The sequence below is a fragment of the Ursus maritimus genome, unplaced genomic scaffold (assembly GCF_017311325.1).
Source record: "Ursus maritimus isolate PB19 unplaced genomic scaffold, ASM1731132v1 scaffold_21, whole genome shotgun sequence".
Lineage (NCBI taxonomy): Eukaryota > Metazoa > Chordata > Mammalia > Carnivora > Ursidae > Ursus > Ursus maritimus.
In genome coordinates, this window is record NW_024424564.1 from 47,766,305 (window position 1) to 47,782,863 (window position 16,559).

Here is a 16,559-nt window from a genome sequence, read left to right on the forward strand (position 1 = left end):
CACCCCAACCCTGACCTCACATGAGGGCCTATATCCACCCAGGGGGGTGTTTGTACACAGGGCAAGGAGTCACTGGATCTCCTAAGATGAGTGGATGAAGCCTAGGCCTGGCCAGTCCACACTGGTTTGGGTGTCCTGTTATCTGCCGCTCCCCACTGCCCCACCCCTCCCAGGATGTGGGCCTCCTATGGGACTAGAGCAGGTGAGCGGTGGGCTGAGGGAATGTGGGGCCTGGGGGTGGGGCCCCTGGGGTTGGGACAGCCATGTCACTCACCCCCTTGAGACTGGGGCCCACCTCAGTTTTCCTATTTGGGTAATTTCCTGCCATTGCTGACTCTTCTGGGGCTGTTAAACCGTGGCTTAGGAAAGAAAAGGGGGGTGCCCTGGGACTGCCCTTGGCAGGGCTAGCTGGAGACAGGGGTCAGGAGGAGGAACCTTGGAAAAATGGACACTTCCTCTTCCTGCCCCCCAGCTGCTGGGACAGTTGCCTGAAGTCCCACTCACCCACTCAAACCCCTCTCCTCCCCCCAGGATCATGCTCTGGGCTGAACCCTGGACCCCATTCTCCCACCCAGCCGGGCATATTTGGGGAGCAGGTGAGCCATGCCTGACCGGAGACTCCCGGGGAGGCAGAGGTGGGCAGTGGGATCGCCTGGGTCTGGGAGCTTCTCCCTAGCATTGCCCAGCAGCTTCCCAGGCCCCCAACAGGTGGCCGTGGAGCAGGGCTGGGGGAGGCCTCAGGCGGCCCCCACGCCCCTGCTTTCCGCTTTGATTAGCAGAAACATTCCTACATCTGTCTCGGGAAGACAGCCTGCTCCCATCGTCAATCACCCAGGAAACACAAACACATTCCGGCTGCACCCTGACCTTCTTCCCACAAAGTCATGGGCACCCTCAGGGCTCCCCACCCCCACTCCAGAGCCAAGGGGACAGGTGTGAGGGAGAAGCCCCCCCCACCTCCCGCCCCACCAGACCTCAGCTTCTGCCACAGCAGAGGAAGGTCTGAATCACAGCCCTCACTACCTCGCCTCCCTCCTTACACACACACACACACACACACACGCTCAGGAAAACAGAGTTGCCAGCAAAACACGGATACACTCAGCCACTCCCACAGACAGCTGTGCACACACGCACAGACACAGACCACTAAGCACGAACCACAGAGAAGGGGGCGAATGCACACACAGCTTTGGCCCCTCCTGGGCTGAGCAGCGAGAGGGCAGAGATCTCGGCTCTCCCATATCTGGCACACAGTAGGTCTGCAGTGACTGGCACACGGCACAGGTCACCTTTGGACCTTCCCTGTGTCACACCTATTTCTTCCATTGTCCTCTCTCCCTCCTAGGATATGAGCTCTGCCTGGACAGGATTTTTCTCCCGTTCACAGATGCACCCCGACACCCAGCACGGGGCTTGGTACATAGTGGGTACTCGGTGAACGTTTGTGAATGGCTGGGCAGCCCCACTCCGACACAGCGCCACCCACTGACCTGCAGTCACCACCCTCATCCCCAGAGCCAGGCTCCCCCAATAACTGCCCACTTGCCGAGAGAGCAGCTGTGATCTCACCACCTTCCTGGGACCCAGGGCATCCCAGGCCCTGCTCCCTTGCCTAGCTCAGGGGTGCCACCCTCTGACCCTATGACCCTCTCGCCTCATCTCCCCTGCCAGCTCCTGACCCCTGTCCTAGGACATGGTCCTGCCCACCCCACCTCCAGCCCCTGGCCGATCCACCTGCCACAGGCTAGCCTCGCTCAAGGTCAGGTTCACACCTCCCTCCCTTCAAGCTGTCCTCCAGAATCATCCTGGGCCGTGCCAGTCTCTCCCGACCTGTGCGAGGAACAGGACACCCTCAGTCCCTGTCTCGGGGGCCCAGGGTAAATAGGCAATGACAACACAGGGGGCAGATTAGTACCGCGATTGGGGGCGTGCAGGCGGCTGGGGGGACCCAAGGAGGTGACGCCCAGCAGAGACGGCTCCCTTCAGTTACCTTTGGCCTTTCGTGTGGACGGAGGCCCTGGCGTGCCTGTCAGTGGGCATCACCGCGCCTCCCACCTCTTCTCCTCCAGCCATGCAGAACTCCTGCTCCCCGAGCTCCTGAGCTCGCCCTCCTCCAGCCTGTGCTCAGACCTGTAAGGGAGAAATACACGCTCGCTCTTCCATGCTTCCGGGGGTGCAGTTTGCACCGCAACGCTGGCGGAGCAGCCCTACCGTTTGCTAGGCTTGCACGTGCACTTGTTTACTTGATACCCTATTATCAGTACCCCCCTTTCGCAAAAGAGGAAACCGAGGCACAGCGAGGCGACCCCACGCCTGAGGGAGAGGCAGAGGCTGCAGGGCTCCGGAGCTTGAACACGAACCCTTCCCCAGACCTCCTTCCCCAGAAACGGGGGGTGGCGCCGGGGCTCTGCTCCCAGGTATGTCTTCTCGCTTTCTTCTCTCTGGCCGCAGTTAACTTGGTCCTCACCCGGGGAGCCCAGGTCTCCAGGAGAGAGGCCCACAACAGCCCTCCTTCCCAGCCGAAGCCCTCATGGCCCACAGAGCAATTTCACAGGCTGTGTCTCCTTTAATCTTCCCAAGAGCCTGGGGAGACAGCTGTCTCTCCTTCCATCTTATACATGATGGGACATCAGAGAGTCGCACGTCTTGCCCGCGGGCGGAAAAGAATAGGAGGTCAGATAAAAGGGAATGTCTATTGGGCTGTGTGACAGCGTATTCTGTGAGAATGCGTTCAGTTGCAAGTACAAGAAACAAAAATCCAACGGATATTGGCTTAGGGAAGAAAGACAGGGGGTTCATTTTTTTCCATCCCCAGGAAATTAGGATGGTAACCCCGGCATTATCAGGTGGCTTGACAACGTCAGGGCTGGGGTTTCTTTAGCACCCTTCTCACGTCATTACTGCAAAAAGGCAGCTGATCTTCCGAGCATCCTGTCTGCATTCAAAGCAGGAAGAAGGGAGAATAGGGAAGGGCTATGTCCCTGTAAGTATCTAGCTTTTTATTGAGAAAGGGCCTCCACTGTCACCCTCCTTCCAGACCCCACAGATCTCCTCTTGCACCCCATTAGTCAGGTAGGGTCACATGGCCACACTGAGACCAACCACGGGTCCAAGGGAATCAGATGTTCATGAATGGGTTAGGCCACCCACGGTCCATCCTCTGATGCTGAGATCACAGCATTTCTGCTGGCCCCATAAGCAGATCAGGGTTTTGTTTCTCGGGAAAAGGGAGGCCGGCCACTGGGCAGGTAAGGCAACAGGCAAGCTGTGCTCCCCCAGATACCATGCTAATCAGTGTCATACATCATCTCACTTGGGCCTCATGCAACCTTATAAAGGTCAGGACTGTTTGATGTTAATTTTGCAAATGAGGAGACAAAGCTAGGGAGCACAGAGCTGGTCTGTGTTCTTCACCTACCACATGCCAGGTCGTGAAAGACTCAGACCCCCGAAAGCAGGAAATTGTCCAGAGGGACCGCTGTCAGGCCCCGCTCACCACCCACCTCTTGGACCCATCGATCACCCTCCTGTCTACACCAGAAGTATCAGCCACCCGTGTTCTCCAACTCCCTTGCAGATGGGGCTTTCAGAGCTCAGCAACCCAAGAGTTGAAAACAAAACTCAGGCTGGGAAGGAGCAGAGCACCTCCCCGCTGAGCCCCTAGGACAGCAGTGCCCAGTGCTGGGCACACCTCGCAGGGGTGTTCTGAGCGGTGACCTCACGGGCTGCCTGAGAGGTTTGGACCTGTTTGCAGACCACAAGCCCAGGTCCTCAGCTCACTTATGACTTAGGAGTCACCCAACAGCCTTGGAATATCCCTTGAGTATCTGTTCTTTGAACATCCTTTTCTAGTTACGTTAACTGGAGCTGGTTTCTGTGGCCCACAATGAAGACCCGCGCCTCATATAGAAATTGGTGCCCGGAGCGGTTGCAGGCAATGGGTGTTGAAGGAAATTCAGAGTAGATGGGATTGGGTAGCTGGACTGCTTGGGACCAAAGACCGTAAAAATTCAGCACGGAAGAAGAGACCAGCTCTGGAATCCTCCAGCATGCAGAGGGAAAGAGGAGTTCAGGGTCACCACCAAGAATCACCTGGAATGAAAAGCTTGTCGAAAGCAAGACTCAGACTGAGGCTGCATCACCTGGGAAGAGGCAAGGGTGAGACGTTGGGTGGAGGCTGCTGGATCTCACGGGGCTGGATCATTGAAGAACCAGAGGACAAGCTCCCAAACCCTAGGCGCTTGGCTTGAGACCCGGATCAGGAACTGAGGACTTCCGTGCTAAGAGTATTTTTGGGTTCTTGCAGCCGCCAGGCTGAGATCGCAAGAAATGAAAGCTAACGTTTGAGCCTGCGGAATGGTGAGCTCCCTCAGCGGCTCACCGGCTCTGCTCTGTGGAAGTCAGGCCCTTGGCTGGGAAAGAGTGAACTTGGCGTTTGCATAGAGCCGTGTGGGAAGGTTTGGGCCGATGCTGAACCCCCGGAACCCCTGATCCCCCCGAGCCCCTTGCAGGCTGAAGCAGCCTCTCCTCGCTGTCCCATAAGGCTGGTCCTGCCTTAACGGGGCCCCTTTAATGACCCTCCCCCACGACCCCAATGCCCCCATGTTTTCAGACCACAGTCGGGTCCCCAGACTGGACAGGACTAAATATCAACCCCAGACCAAAGTCTGGGCAAAACTTTGCTGTTTCATAGGATCAAAAATCTGGAGACAGTTTGCGAATGGATCCATTGAGCTGAATTTATACCCGCCGGCCATTCTGGATTCAGGGTGTGGGTCTCAGCTGGGGTGGCTCTGATTGTTTCCAGGGCTGGTGGTGGGGTTGGCAGGTATGCTGCTAAAGCCTGACTCAGCGGTGGCCCATGCCCACTGAGATGGAGGTGACAGAAATGCCCAGGTACAATGGAGAGACAGAGCTGTGAATTAACGATGGGTGACCCCCACACACGTAACCACAACCCCTTCACCAAGATGGCGTGAACCGCCTTGCGGATGCCCCCCAACAGCTTTCAGAAGGCCTCAGTGTCCCGGTTGGGATCCTGCCAGTGGCCTGACTCCTGATTTCTAGGGTAAAAACCAAGACCCTGGGAGGCACAGGCTCCGTGGCAGCGGTGACTGCCAGGGGAGGGGTGAGAACATCACTATAACAGTAGCCAGACCAAGTGGCCATCCCAGTGGTCTGACCAGCAGGGACTCATGGGGCTAATGGATCACAAGGTCCCCAGGGCGAGAATGGATCAGCGACCCACAAGGACATGTGGCTTTTATAACCAGAGAGACCCGGATCTGGTAAATAGAAGCCTGGCTTGAGGGATGCCTGGGTGGCTCAGTCGTTAAGCGTCTGCCTTCGGCTCAGGGTGTGATCCTGGCGTTCTGGGATCGAGCCCCACATCAGGCTCCTCTGCTGGGAGCCTGCTTCTTCCTCTCCCACTCCCCCTGCTTGTGTTACCTCTCTCGCTGGCTGTTTCTCTCTCTGTCAAATAAATAAATAAAATCTTAAAAAAAAAAAAAAAAGAAGAAGCCTGGCCTGAGCCCTTCCCCCCAACACCTCTCCCACCTCAGATGGAGACATGTGATCCCGCCTCCACCCCCAGACTGAGTCTGTCCACCAAACTCCCTCACACTGCCCCGAGGGCGCTATGGCCATTTACAGGAGAACACGGCTCCAAGAAGCAGGGGGAGGGGGGTCTGAGCCTCGCTGAGTCCTTGTTTCCTCATCTGTAACACGAGGACAATAACATCTGCCTGACAGGACTGTGGGGTTAATTGAGCGGAATTAACAGGACAGTGGCTGGAGTATAAACTCCCATTGCCTACAGCTGAATTGTAATCCCTCTGTGATTTTGTGTTCATTCTTCCATTTGTTTCCATCTTCATTCCACTGCAGTATCGTCGGCCCTGTGCTGGGCACTGAGAGCTCCAAACTAACAATCCCTACCAACGACTGAGGGTAAAGTACGTGCCGGGAGCAGTGCTCAGCCTCCACGTCTCTAACCTAGGCAATAGGTCTGCAAGGTCATGCAGCAGGAGGTAGCAATGCTGGGATGGGGACCTAGTTGTGTTCTCTCCACTGTGGCATCAAGCTTCTCGGAAGTTAATAAAATGAGGTGGCAAATACAGAGCTTGGGACATGGTGAAAGTGATAGAGAGAGAAGGAGGGGTATGGCTCAAAGAGTGGTGGATGGATAGATGGATGGATGGATGGATGGATGGATGGATGGATGGATGGATGAGTTGATGGATGGGTAGATGGATGAATGAATGGAAGGGTGGCTGGACAGATGAATAGATGGGTGAGTGAATGGATAGGTGGGCAATGCATGGATGGTGGGTAGGTAGATGAATCGATGGGTGGGTGAGTGGATGAATGGGTAGATGAATGAATGAATGAATGGATGAGTGGATGGACAGATGAATGAATGGACAGGTGGGTGAGTGGATGATGGATGGATGGATGGATGGATGGATGGATAAAGAGATATAGACACAGAGAGATAATGACTAGATAGACTTAGAAGATGGATTTGGCATGACCTCTAGCCCTCAAGGAACTTCCAGTCAAGGAAGATGCAGTGCTAAGCATGGCCCTAGCTGGGACACTGAAATATCTGCAGTTAGGGCCACCGTCAGAGTCTGCAATTTTCCAGCCACAACCTAGTGTGCGACGCAGATCAGCTGGGCAGGCAGTGACCTGGGGCAGACACACTCGATCGCCCCAGTAACAGATCTTTTTGTTCATCTGTTCAACAGGCGTTCATTGAGCATGTCGTCCCAGGCGGTATCCTAGGCTCTGGGTAAAGAGTCGTGCGCGACGTACCTCCACGTGGCCATTCCAGTATGGGGTGGGGGAGGGTGCGGACAAGGAGGATGCACGTGTAAGTGAGCCAGATGAAGATAAACAAAGCAGGGCAAGAAAGGGGGGCTCCGGAGGCCAGGGGCAATTCTGCTGGAGAGGCTGACTCTTCCATGGAGGCCCGAAGGAAGGGAGCGAGGCCCAGATCTGGAAGGAGCAGCGACTTTGCCAGGATCACAGGGACTTACGCGGACGAATCAGACTAGAACCCAAGCAGTGCACAGGTGCTGGGGTTCTGGGCTTCCCGACCTGATGCTGCAGATGGTGGAAACACACCAGGTACGGTGCCAGCAGAGGGGCTGCTGCTGGGGATCCAGGCGGGCGGGAGCTGTGTGATCTCAATGCCCTAAACCCCTCTGCCATCACGTCACTGTTCCTTTTTCCCTCCGCTCCTTCAACAACCCTGTATGTTCGGATATTTTACTTTTACGCTGTCAATGTTCACTCTTTTGTTGTTTTCTGGAGGCGGTCAGTGCTAGGCCTCTAAAGAGGGCCCCAGCTCTGCTCTAGTGGAGGGACGAGAGCTGCTGGCTGGGACACAGAAGCTCCTCAGGAGAAATGAGGTCTGAGCTGGTCTCAAAGAGAGGAGAAGCGTTCGTAAGGTGATGCCAAAGCCCAGACCAGCCTCGTGGCCACATCCTCTCTTTCCCAGAAAGAAGGGGGCTATTTATCAGGATTAGGTTAGAAAACCCAAGATAGGAGTAGCTCAAACAGAAAAATTTCTTCCTTTCTTATGTAAAAACTCTTGGGGTGTCTGGCTGGCTCAGTTGGTACAGCATGTGACTCTTGATCTCAAGGTCATGAGTTCAAGGCACAAACTTGAACTAAAACTTACTTGAAAAAAAAAAGAATAAAAACTCCTAAGCTAGGTAGTCAGGTGGCAGGGACCCGGCCTCTTCCATCTTGCTCCACCAATCTCAGTATTTAACTTTAACCTCATGGCTCAATATGGCTGCTTGAGTACCAGACATCACATCTGTATCACAGCCAACAGGATAGAGGAAAGGATAAAGAAGGGAATGCCTTCTCCCCAGCAGAATGGTTTCTAGAAGAATGCCATTTTAGGTTAGCAGTTCTAAGACCCAGAGAGGGCCCACCAGGCCCCTGGAAAGCCCATAGCACTGCTGCTGCTTGAGATGGCGTCTGGGGAGGGAGATATAGGCAGCTCTGCCTGTCTCCCCCAGGGAAGTCCCTGCTGCCTTCCATGGAACAGCATAGCGGTTGGCCGCTTCCAAGATGCCACTTGCGCCGGGCCCTCCAGCGCCCCCCTAACTCCCACCTCCTACTGGAGGTGTCTCCCATCCTCCCAGCCAGAGCTTTCTCTGGTGCCCTGGGAACCCAGAACATTCAGGGCTTGGTGGAAAGGGAGGGTCCTAAAGAGTTGGGCAGGCAGGCTAAATTTCCAGCTAAACCCCTCTGACCTGTGCCTCCCGCCACCACCACAGACGGACTCCAATTCCCCAAGTGTAGGACAAGCAGTCCCAGAAGAATTTAAACCAGATTGCTATAAAAGCCCTTGCTAGAGACAGACACAAGGTCGGGGCTCAAGAAGGTGAGCGAATGAGTGAGTGAATGAATGAATGAGTCAATAAATTAACCGATCACTCAATCATGCTGTTATTCAGTCTAAGCTCAGCCAAGTTGTCACCCAGCTTCCATTTACATACTTCCAGTGACGGGAAGATCACTACTTCCAGAGGCAAAATGGTTTTAGTTTTAGTTTCCCCATCAGCCCCAGTCTGCCTACAGGTGGGACCCAAAACACATTCAGAATCTTTTTTATGGGATGGGACCCAAGTCTCTGCAGGCAAGAGAAAGCACAGAATCCCACAGCTGGACCTTAGAGACCACAAGTCTCTCGGTCATCTTCCTGTGTTTCAGAGGAAGCCCTGACCAGAGGGGGGCTAGGGCTCACCCAAAGCCACACAGCTGGGTAAGGGCTGACCCCAGATCCATCTTTCAGCTGTGTTCCTTCTAAATTCCACAGCCCCTCCAGGACCTCCCCCAGCCTTCCCCACATGGGGTACCCCCTCCCCACCGCCAGCCCCACCCTACGATGCCGAGGTCCTGGTGCCCTGATGGAGATCCTCATGCTGGAGAAAACCATGTCTTGTCACTGCCAGTGACAGGCACACGGCTGAGACCTGTGGTCGGGGGGGTCAGGAGCCGCTGCAGGACCAGGACTATAGGACAGGCTGCATGGGTCTTACCCACCCCCAGACAGGGGCCTCACAGAACAGCAGGCCCACGAGTGTACACACCCACGTGTGAGCGTGTGCACAAGCGTGTGTCTGCACTTCCCAAAGCCAGACAAACACGTAACAAGCTGTCAGTAAATCCTGCCAATTCGGGAAGGGTAATCGTCACGCACGATGCCAACAGATAGAACTCCGGTGGATTCACTTGGTTTTGTTTTGTGGTTATTTTTTTTTTTACAACTTTAAATACGGAATATAAATAAATTTACAATTAAAAAATAAAAGGAAAGCCCCCAAAAATATAATCACCAACTTTACAAACTGAAGGAAGCAGATTTTGGAGGGGAGGCGGTGGGGAGGAAAGTGCAGTCGAAGGTGGGGAGGGAGGTGGGAGCTCAGACCCCACCGTGGGGAGCCCTGGGGGTCTTTTCCCTTTTCTCCCCCACTCCCAGCCCATGAGCTGGTTTCCTGGGAGGGGCCACCAGAAGTGGAACTCAAAAGAATCTAATATGGGGGGAGTGTGCAGGGGGAGAGCAAGAGCTACCCCCTCCCTTGGAGACTTTCTCTTGGGTTTTTCACACCTGCCTGGAAGGGGAACTGCTTGAGCTGAGGACTCAGGAAAACGGAGGCCAGATGGACAACAGTGTTGCCTCCCCACCCAACATGGGCTCTCCTGTCCAACCACTCTGAGCCATCAGCCAGGTTGGGGCACAGCCAGTCCACATGGAGCCTTTGTGTCAGTTAGGAAAAGGATCCCTTTCTCTAGACATTTTTCTCTCCGTCTGCCAGAAAACTGTCCTAATAAATACACAAATTGGCCACGTTTTACGGTGTGAACAATGATCCCTGCAGGCAGTGCTTTTGTGCAGTGCACACCCTGCGCAAACCTACATGGCAGTCTTGGCTGGGCTGGAATATGACAGGCAGGCCCCCTGCTGCCCTGACCCCTGGTCTTCTGCCTAATGGAGCAGAAGTATGGGGTCCAAGAGCCCCTTGGTGGAGCAGACTGAGGGCCAGGACAAGAGGAAGATACAGGGTGGAGGTAGCGAGATAAAACAGAGGAAGTGAAGGTGGGGGAGAGTAGAAGGAGGCAGTGAATGCCCAGGTCACCATCCATGTCGACTCCAGAGCAAACCTCATCTCTAACCCATCTGAGGGGGCACTTGGCTGCCTGGTGCTTGGCCGACGCCCACCCAGAGGAGTCCGCACCTTCAAAGATCTCATATGTATAAAACGAAAGGAAGCCACTGTAAGCAGAGGTGACCAGGGAGAAGGGACTGGGCCTGGGCGCCGTGGGAGGGCTTTTCTCCAGTCTGTGCTCCCCCGCGTGGTCTCAGCCACAGGAGTACGAGGTACCCTGGTCTGCCTGGGGGTGTTCCCTTCAAAGCTGGCCAGGGGTCCTGGGACCAGGCAGGCCACCCATGCCTAGAGGGCCTCGGGGCCTCGTACAGGGCTTCGCCAGTCCACAGCACTCAGGTGTGACCCGGGCAGAAGCCGGGGAACAGCGGGCCCACCGGTGTCTCTTGTGCTTCTATCCCAGATTCTCGGGGTCGGCAGAGGAAGACAGCAATGGAGTTCAGGTCCTCCGTTTCCTTCTCGAGCTTCCGGGCAAGGCGCTGGAGGCCAATGAGGGGACCCGCTGGTGGGTGGACGGACGCGCGGAAGGGGGGAAGCACCATTGGCCGTCCGAATCAGGCATCGAGACAGACGGACGAGGGGAACAATATTATCACTCCAAGGACCCCATGGGGGCGATACAGCAAATACCATATTAAATAACCCTGTGGGCCAAGCAGAGGGACACAGGGAGTCAGAGACAGCTCACGTGCCTCCCTTGCCGGGGGATGGGGAGCTGATTTCCCACATCGCTCAGGACTGGGGGAGTTGAGGGTTAGACTTCCCATTCTCGTAGGGCATGCTGAGACACAGCTGGGCTGGGGTCCCCAAAGCCCCCTCCCCCACCTACCCTATGGGAAAATTCAGTTGAAACTGGGCAGAGGGGAATCCAGGCTCGAGAGCCAGGATTTTGTATGGGGAAGTACCTCTCCCCTTCCACAGCCCAAGCCACAGGCCAGGGGTCTAGGCCTCAGGTTCCCCACCAGGCCTCACCTGCCCACACTCTCTCGCAGATGCCCCTAGGCTCCGAGGGTCTCCTTCAGCGCCTTCTTGTCATGCGTGTGCTTGAACTTCCGGTGCTTCCCCTTGGGGGGCCGGCGGACTCGCACCGTCCGAATGGTCACCCGAGTTTGGGGTGTCTTGGCTGCTTGAGAGAAAGAAACGTCTTGTCAGCAGGTGGATAGCCTCTGGAGAGGGTCTATCGCTCTCAACCAACACCTGCCACAGACCTCTCCAGATCTTCCGGGCTGAAACAAGGGGTAGGAGTTTGAGGCCGGCCCTCCTTGGGTTCAAATCCCAGCCCCACAGCTTATCAGCTGCATATGCCTTGGGGACAACTATTGAACCACTCTGGGCCTCAGTTTCCCCACCTGTGATACAGGGGTAAGAAGACTGCTCACCTCACAGGACTGGTAAAATGAGTCAATGGCAGTATACTGCCAAACACAGAACACAGAGGGGAATTGGCTTCAAGTTCTTTTCCTTACCCCACGGACCCTCCTGATTTCCAGGCCCCTTGAGCCTCGCATGGACTCGGATCTGTTAACCAGTAGAAGATGGTAGGGTGGTGCTGTGCCAGTTCCAGGCACAACCCTTAAGAGGGCCTGGCAGCTCCCAGAGCGCCTGGGGGGTCAGTCGGTTGAGCATCTGACTCTTGATTTTGGCTCAGGTCATGATCTTGGGGTCCTGGGATCAAGCGCCGAGTGAGGCTCTGTGCTCAGAGGGGAGTCTGCTGGAGATGCTCTCTCCTTCTCCCTCTGCCCCTCCCCCTGCTGACGTTCGCAGTCTCTCTCTCTCTCTCAACTAAATAAATAAATCTTATTTAAAAAAAAAGCCTTGGCAGCTCCCCCCATTTTGCTTTGGGGAGCCCTCTACCACTGCCTAAGAAGTCTGGCTCCTCGGCTGGGGAAGGCTCGTGGGGAGGAGACGCCCTGGACTAGAGAGAGGGACACGGGCCCAGCTGCCCCACGCCTCCAGATGACACATTACAACGGCAGGAGACAGCGGGTGGAGCCCAGTCAGCCCATGGATCAGGGAGAGACGGTAACATGGTTGTTGTCTTAAGCCACTAAGATCAGACTAAGAAGTGATCAGCAACCGCGAGCGGCTCTTCCTCACTCTTTTCTTATTCCCTCCCCTGACCTCCTGTTGAGGTTTCCTCCCACCAGCCTCTCAGCCCCTTCCAGTCCTGGGATGGGGGAGCCGCTGAGCATCGGGCCAGAACCACCCGCTCCCGCCATGGAGCTGACCTCCCCATCCCTGCGCCTGCCATCGCCTGGCCCTCGCCACTCCAAGAAGCGGCTCAGGGGGGTGGCCAGAGCTCGGGCTGTGGGCCAGACTGCCGGGGTTCGAATCTGGGCTCTCCCAGGTATTAGTGGCGTGCTTTGGGGCAAGTCATATAAACGCTCTGTGTGTCAATTTCTGTATCTTTAAACCTGACCTGGCAGCAGCCCCGGCCCTCGGGTTAGGTGATAACCCATGGAAATAGCCAGAAACCCTTGGCTAGCCCTTCCCGAGCACCCGGTTTATCCTCACAGCAGGTACAAGTATCTCCATTTAATAGATAAGGACACTGAGGCAGAGACACTGGGATTTGAACCTGGGAGAGGCCTCAGGAGTCCATACTTTCAACCACTGGCCTGTAAATCACAGTGCTCGTGAGCCTCAGGCAAGGTTAGCACTTATGTCTCTTCCTCCCGAGCCCCCAGGTCAACACCGTGGCAGTGAAGGCTTTCTCGGCCAAGCTCAAGGCCCATCTCTTCCTAGGAGCCTTCCCCGGCACCCCCAGCTCATCGGGGCCAGCGCCGACCTCCCACCTCACAGACACAAGCTCCCATAAGGCGGTTAGCCCATCTCTGCGATCGGGCAGTGGAAGGATGCGGGGGGGGGGGTGTCTCAGATCCCCATTGGGGGAGGACACCTAGAAGGGCCATGGAAGGGCCCGGAATTTGGGCTCCAGAGATGGGGTCATCAGCAGGACCCTGGGCTGGGCAAAGCCTGAGCGGGCTCAAGGTCGTCCTGCAGCTCACGTGTGACAGAGCAGTCTTGAGCCCCGAGGTCTGACACTGGCATCACACGGGCCACACCACCAAGCCTTAGCCAGGCCAGGGCCGCACTGCGGCAACTTACACGGCATGACTTTATGTAATGTACATACGAATCAGTTGAACACGCCTTCCAAAACCTGGTTTGGAAAATCACGTGAAGCAAGGGCACATGAAAGAACCCCAACCTAAACATAAAGAGTAGGATTTTTCCTGACTAAGTCAATCCATGTTAATTCCTATTATTATTCCGTGTTATTTGATATTCCATGTTGTTCTGTGTTAACTGGACTAATAATTTACAACAGCTCAGTTTGAAGCTGTCAAATGATCAACCTTCCCAGGGAATCCGTGCCTCAGCTCAGCTCTCGGACCGGGACAGAGGCTAAGAGACAGGCCTGCCTTCGGAAGGCTTCTAAGATGGTCTGTCCTCTACCGATAGAAAGTTACTGAAAGTCAAGAGGTGATTTTTTTTTAATGCTCATCTAATCATATTAATTTAATAAGTCTGGATCCTTGGGGTGCCTGGCTGGCACCCCAGGTGGTAGAACATGCGACTCTTGATCTCAGGGTTGTGAGTTCAAACCCCATGTTGGGTGTAGAGATTACTTAGAAATAAAATCTTAAAATAATAATAATAATAATAATTCTTGATCCTTACTGCAAACATTTGAGGGAGAAAAGGCAGCAGGACAGCCTAAAGAACGCAGAACTAGACAGTACAAGACCTGGGTTCTGGGCTAGACTCTGTCGCTATGCAACCTTCATTAAAAGTCCCTTAACCTCTCGGAGTTCCGGCAGCCCCATCAAGAACACTGAACAACTGACTTGTAAGGTCATCTCTCCAGACCATTCTAGCTCTAACAATGCTAAAGTCTTTGACAAGGCAGGTAAGAGCCAGTGACTGCTGTCAGGGTGAGGGAAGGGCCCAGAATAAAACTTCAGGATACCTAGACTCTAACTGTACCCCTGCCTGGGCCTGGCTGTGTGACCTTGGGCAAGATCCCAGCCTCGCTGAGCCTCAGGCACCTCTTCTGTAGAATGTGGACCAGGCAATTAGATCAGATCATTTTGTTGGTCCCTTTCAACTCAAATCAAACTATGCCCCTGAAATTGTGAATTCACGAACGCTAAAGAGTGGAACAGAAGTCCAGTTCCAATTGTCCTTCTGATGCTTGAACTCTGTCACATCACTGTCGCACGGTTGCCCAGTGTCTACCTACACATCGTCAATGACAGGAAACTCACTACCGTACGAGGCATATAATTCCATCTTGCCCCCCTGACTGATCAACAGCTTTGGGTATATGGAGTTAAAATCTCTCTCTAATGGCTTTTCCCCACTGGCCCTAATCCCTCCTGAAGGCCACAGGGAATTAGTTTGATTTTTCATCCCCAGGACAGGTTGTCAAATATCTGAAGATGATGTCCATGGAGTCTTCTCTTGTCCCGCTATTTCATGTACTCATTCAACAAGGTAGGGGGCTATGGTAGCAAGACGGGGATGGGAGCTGCTCTGGACAAGGTAGTCAGGGCAGACCTCTAGGAGGAGGTGACTTCTGAGTTGAGACCCAAATGAAGATGAGTAGGCTTGTGAAGAGTTGAGAGAAGTGAATTTCAGATGGAAAGTGGCATGTGCAAAGGCCCTGTGGCAGAAACATATTTGGCCACTCAAGGAGGTCAGGCTGGTGGGGGTGGCATAGGTGAGGCGGGATGGTGGGCCACAAGCCTGGAAGGCCAATCAGGGGTTAACATCTTCGTGTAAAGCCTCACAGGCAGGGGAGGAATCTGGATTGTTCTCAGTGAGATGGAAAGCTTCAGATGAATTTAACGAGGGGCGTGCCTGATCCAATTTCCCCCCACTGGCAGCTGCCACAAGAGAAGGGGGCTGCCCAGCCGAGTCATTCAGAGGCAGACCCTGCACCAGCGGTTACCTCGCTGCTCCTGGGTACTCCCCAGGCTTCGGGTCACAGGTCGAGCAGCCACCACTGTCTCACACTTGCACGCCAGGTGGTCCTCCAGGGTCACCGTGGCCTTCTTAAAGGTTGGCTTCTTCCGTACAATCTCGATTTTTCTCACCTGAAGGACAGAACCATCCAAGTGCCTCTGTAAGACCACACAGGCAGGGGCTGAGGGAGCCCGCCTGCCTACTCTTCCTACCCCAGTGTCCCCCGCAGGGATCTTTCCTCGAAAGCCGAAAGCCGGGAGTGGAGAGGCCCTGGCCCAAACAATAGCAGGACCTTGCCCTCTGCCCTTCTCGTAGCTTTTCCATCAAAACAAGCGCTCCCGACCTGGCCTCCAGCTTGGCCCCAGCCCCCTTGGAGCTCCCAGAGAGGGAGAAAGGCATTTCCGGGTTGAACGTAGGGCCTGTGGTGTCCTCATTCCCGGAGCGCCAGCCAAGGTCAGGGACTATGGCAGAGGCGGGAGATGGTTGTCTGGAAGGAAGTGGGGGGAGGCTTTATCCAGGAGGGAGGCGGGAAGGGGGAGGTCAGCTGTCAGGTGTCCATCCATAGGGCTGGAAGACTGGGGACAGGAGATACCATGACAGTGGGTGGTGTGGTAGAGAGTGACACTTGTGATCTCGGGCATGGGGCCCAGGCCTGGGATGGATGGCAGGCACGGGGAAACGCCACAGCTGACCTCAGGGAGGGGAGTGGGGCAAAGCAGGTGGAGCATTTGGCAAGAGCCAGCACTGAGCCCTAGGTGTGCCCCCTGCCCGGCAGCTCCGCCCCGCCTGAGTTGGTGTGTAGGCGAGGCTGACCCAAGGGGCACAAAAACCTTCCCACGTGAATCAGAAGACAGCTGAGGCTTCTCTGGCTCTGCCCTGCCCAGCATGAGACCCGGAGCTTCCCAGAGTAGCCTCTATTCTAGAATTTGCCTGGAGTCAGCGTGCATAGCCGATCTCTCCAGAAAGGAGGCAAGATTCAGCATTCTGACCATTTGCTAGGGGCTGCCCCCAGCACTGCTGTATCTGTTGCCTGGAGGGACTCTGTGCCTGTCTTTGTTAAAGACACAGCAAGGAATCTAAACAGGTTCGGAGGAAAACTGAGCAGCCCAGAACTTTCTGAGCGTCCAATAAGTGCCCGTAGACGGGTCTCTTCAAGGGACATTTGGGGATTTTAATCCCTGTAAAGGAGGCAGCAGCCTTCCCTTAACATTCCACACCAAGCCCTGCCTGGGGGTCTGCCTGCGGCTTTTGGGTACAGCGGCTGGGGTGGCCTTGAGGACTCAGCGCACCTGCCCGGAGAGCCTCCTGCCGGCGGCCCTAACTGGACAGAGCCCAGGAGCCTGCCAGGAGTGCCTCTGCCCGGTCCGGAGCCCCCACCCCCCCCCCCCCCCCGCCCCC

The 16,559-nt window shown here is 55.2% G+C and overlaps 1 protein-coding gene across 7 annotated transcripts in view; it reads right to left on the reverse strand.

Annotated features, from left to right (window-relative positions):
- The window catches only part of PDGFB (platelet derived growth factor subunit B), a 40,679-nt gene that overhangs the window by 12,457 nt on the left and 11,663 nt on the right, over positions 1–16,559 (reverse strand). For 3 of the 7 annotated variants that reach the window (XR_005836768.1, XR_005836766.1, XR_005836767.1), the window contains exons 5-7: positions 15,148–15,292; positions 11,163–11,316; positions 1,994–2,133 (exon numbers count right to left, since the gene is read on the reverse strand). Coding sequence is in view for 4 of the 7 variants with exons in the window: in XM_040637556.1 (XP_040493490.1) it covers positions 11,189–11,316; positions 15,148–15,292 (273 nt within the window). In the remaining 3 variants the exon portion in view is untranslated. Of the gene's footprint in view, positions 1–1,993; positions 2,134–9,872; positions 10,835–11,162; positions 11,317–15,147; positions 15,293–16,559 lie in introns of those variants that run through there. The other 4 variants (XM_040637555.1, XM_040637558.1, XM_040637557.1 and 1 more) reach the window with 3 other exon arrangements.